At 52.6% G+C, this 4,138-nt stretch overlaps 1 protein-coding gene across 1 annotated transcript; it reads left to right on the forward strand.

Annotated features, from left to right (window-relative positions):
• Positions 1–91: 91 nt before the first annotated feature.
• Positions 92–3,596, forward strand: KIAA1257 (KIAA1257 ortholog; the record flags this gene model as incomplete). Its single annotated transcript, XM_023749296.1, is given in 5 exon segments — positions 92–386; positions 2,087–2,207; positions 2,210–2,250; positions 3,145–3,357; positions 3,440–3,596. Coding segments are annotated over 5 exon segments (827 nt in total), but the record flags the coding sequence as incomplete, so codon positions are not given.
• Between the last annotated feature and the right edge of the window lie 542 nt (positions 3,597–4,138).

Consider the following 4,138-nt stretch of genomic DNA (forward strand, 5'->3'; position numbering starts at 1 on the left):
CGAGCTGTCCTTTCCTCCGGTAAAGTGGGGATGGTTTGACCTGTCTCGCAAGGCAGGTGAGCCTGAGGAGGGTGGCCCTTCTGTGTTCCAGGATCTACTGCATCTGCCATTACAGCACCAAGCTCAGGGAGGTGATCACCCGAGACCTGCTGCCTTCCTCCACCATGATCAAGCACTTGAGCCAGGAGTTTGGCTTGCCCATTTCCCTAAAAGAACTCATCGACAACAAGAAACTTTTGGCCACCCCACCTCAACCCACCTCCATGCTTGACCTGCGAAGTCGGAAATCCACCCTCAACACTGAGATCCTCGCCCACCAGGAGAAGTACCTGCAGTGGCGGAACAGTGTGATGAAGAAAAGATACGAGACTCGCAATCTGATCCAGGTGGGCACCCGCTCCGCTCTGCGGTCAGGGGTGCCAGGCCTTGGCCCCACCTGGGCTGTCCGGTCGCATGCTGGGAGACATAGAGCAGGTGGCCACATCCCGAATGGGGCATCTGCCTCTGGCCTGTACCTACTCTCCTGCCCTGGGATCCCAGGCGGGATGGGCAGGATGTGCCAGGTGCAGGGCTGGCCCACCCCAAAGGCACTCACTCATAGCCTGGCACACCCCGTCCTCCTGAAAGGCGACAAGGAAAGCTCTTTACCTTGGCCCCAGAGTCCATCTTTGAGGAAGAACTGTCGTGTGTGTGTGTGTGTGTGTGTGTGTGTGTGTGTGTGACATCTCAAGTTGCTAAGGGCATGTTATCGAGTGTCCAAGCAACACAGGAGATAAAGTAAATGGGCATGAGGAAATGTAAAAGGAAGAGAGAGGAGACTGAGAAGCTGGTGAGGCAACAGGAGGCTGGCTGCTGTGGGGCCTAAATGGCCAACAAGAACTGCCTTCACCCCACACCAACCAAAATACAAAACACCAGCATCCAAGGTGGGACTCGAAGTCCTCACTTGTGGTCTGTGTGTAAGAAGCCACCGACCACATCCCCACACCAATCTCTATTCAAACAACAAGTCCCTTAGGAGTGTGCAAACTAACAAGGCCACTTTTTTTTTTAACCTTCTTGAGTTAAAAAAAAAGTTTTAAGCAAAAGATAGTTCTTTTGCTGAAGGTTGCTAGGCAAGTGAAGGACAAGCTGTGCTGCCCAGCACTTAGCAATTTAGAGTAAAACTCTTCCTCGTTGTCTTTTTGGGTCCTAGCCACCTTTCTCCTCTGAAACCTTCTGTTTCGCCTTTTGTCTCTTTCTTCGTTGCTATTTTCTTTTGATGTTTTTATTTTTCAACTATAGTGGGTATACAATATTATGCTACTTTCCGGTGTATAACAAAGTCATTAGACATTTGTATACTTTATGAAGGGATCACCCGGGTAAGTGTCGTACCCATCTGACACCATACGCAGTTATTGCAATATTATTGGCTGTACTTCACATCTCTGTAACTGCTTTTATAACTAGAAATGAACTGGATTTTTATTTCATTTTATTATTTTTTATTTTTTTCCCTTTTTTGCTCAATCCCACCCCTTTCCACATCCAACCTTACCCACTCTCTCCGGACAGCTGTCAGCCTGCTCTCTGTCTGTGAGTCTGTCTCCACATTGCCTGTTAGGTCAGTTTGTTCATTAGATCCCATACAGGGGTGAAATCCTATGGTACTTGCTGTTTTTATTCACAAAGGAAGCCAACAGACCATCCTGAGGCTGTGGAGAGAAGAGGCTGATACCCCCATGCATACAGCCGCGGTCAAGGAGGGTGGTCCTTGCTGCTTTAGTTCATGGCTCCCTGTATATACCGCGCAAGCCTCCTACCTCTCCCATACCTGACCGTCTGAGCTGTAAACTCTGCCAAGTGCTATGTGTCCCAGTTCCAGTGACCTTGGGCCAGTGCCACGTGCCTGGTCCAGCGAGTTCCACTGTAGACAGTAAGGGGCCGGGCTGGATGGCCCTGGGGCAGGGTCTGTGATGAAACGCCAGCTCCCGTGTTCGGGAACCGATGCCTGCACTGCAGCCGTGGCCTGGGGCCTACTCCAGGCAGGCGGCTGGTGCTGAGGGGCCCTGAGCAGGTAATGCCTGGTGTCTCTTGTCTTCAGAAAAACATCAGTAAAGCCTACCAGGTGAGCAGGAAGTCCCCAAAGCCCATTGTGAGGGTGATTCGGGGCTCGATCCCTGCTACAGAGGATGTGTACAACTACAGCACTCAGGCCCTGAACTCGCAGAGCTGGTCAAGAAGAAGCTGTACAGTGAGATGAACAAGGTGAGTGAGAGGGCGCAGAGAGCGGGGAAGCAGCCATGTGCTTTATACTCCGGGCAGGATAGCAGCCTTTGCCTGATCCCCATGAACTCTCTCCTCTCTGCCCACCTGCCTGGAGCTCAGCAGGAGATCTGGTGTGTGGGTGAGAGCCAACCAGCCAGGGGAGGAAGCAAGGGCCTGGGCGCTGGGAGAGGTGTTCTGTTCCCACACTACGTGTGAGTCCTCCACGTGCAGGGGTGAGCCAAGAGGTCCTCAAGGCAGATGTTCACAGCTGCCAACCACTGCGGGTCCCTCGCCTCCGGGAGAAGGTGGCAGCTGCCCCGGAAAAGCAGCCGTCACCCTGAAGGCTAAGTCTAGAGTAGTGGTTCTCAACCTTCTTAATGCCGCAACCCTTTAATACAGTTCCTCATGTTGGGGTGACCCCCAGCCATAAAATAGTTTTTGTTGCTACTTCATAACTGTAATTTTGCTACTGTTATGAATCGTAATGTAAATATCTGATATGCAGGATGTATTTTCATTGTTACAAATGGAACATAATTAAAGCATAGTGATTAATCACAAAAACAATATGTAATTATATATGTGTTTTCCGATGGTCTTAGGCGACCCCTGTGAAAGGGTCGTTCGACCCCCAAAGGGGTCGCGACCCACAGGTTGAGAACCGCTGGTCTAGAGCTAGGCTTTCGGCACACGGTGCATTTAGACTAGGGCTACTCATTTCAAAACACAGATGGGACACTCCCAGGGCCGCTGCCCAGCTCAGGGCATCTGTCAAATACTGTCCCTGTGCCCTCGAGGTGTCTGACATCTGCTTGGAAACCTGAGGCCGAGTCAGCCCCATCCAAGTCTGCCCCCACCCCCACTTCCATTCACACGTTTGCCCCTCATTTCCAGGAGCCATGGAAAAGATACACGTATTCACAGCATTTCCTCTCAGCCATGGTGGAGACTCGGAACTTAAAGGAAGAGGAGAAAAAAGCCAAGGAGAAGTCCCGCCAGGCCTGGCTCACAACCAATGGGTTCCGAGTGATAGGTCTTCATAAGAGCACTGAGAGCGACCACCACCTGGACCTGCTGCCCATTGGCGCCACCACAGAGCTGACCGAGGTCCCCAGGGAGGAGCCGGGTGTCAGGGAGGGGGAGGGGCGTCCACAGGGGCCTTCCCCCTAAATCACTTTTCCCGACTTAGGAGTGGAGGGAAAACGCACTGTTTGCTAACGTGATGAGGCCTGTGCTGGACCGAGACAGGTGGAGCTGGGACCAGCGCCATCGGGACTTTGATCTGTACAGGAAGCCACCGCCTTTCCTCAAGGCGCCCGCTTCTCGGACCCTGAACCCAACCACAGGTAACAGCGGAGATGTGGGCAAGGCCCAGCTCCTGTCTGCAGGCAGGAGCCCGTGTGGCTTTCTGTCTGCAGCAGTATCCAGTCTTGTTGTCAGTGCTCACCCGAGGATACTTTTTCCTTGATTTGGAGAGAGAGAGAGAGAGAGAGAGAGAGAGAGAGAGAGAGAGAGACATCGATGTGCGAGACTCACATCAATTGGTTGCCTCCTGCACACACCCCAACTGGGGCTGGGATTGTGCCCTTGACTGAGAATCAAACCCATGACTCTTCAGTCCGTGGGGCCAGTGCTCTAACCACTGGGAAACCCCAGCAGAGCAGTCTCCATTTTGCTCTCGATGCCCCAGAGAGGAAACCAGGCTCCAGAATGGGTCTGGTGTCACAGGCTGAGTGCCGGCCGGAACTCAGACCTGGATTCTAGTTCCAGCCGAAACATGAACTTGCCATGCGGTCTGGGGAGGTCTCAGCATTGCTCTGGGCCTGGTTCCTTAACTGCATAAAGGGACGCTGGACGCTTGATCTAAGGGCTTTCTGAACTTCGACAC

Source organism: Myotis lucifugus, unplaced genomic scaffold, assembly GCF_000147115.1.
Source record: "Myotis lucifugus unplaced genomic scaffold, Myoluc2.0 scaffold_5165, whole genome shotgun sequence".
NCBI classification, from domain to species: domain Eukaryota; kingdom Metazoa; phylum Chordata; class Mammalia; order Chiroptera; family Vespertilionidae; genus Myotis; species Myotis lucifugus.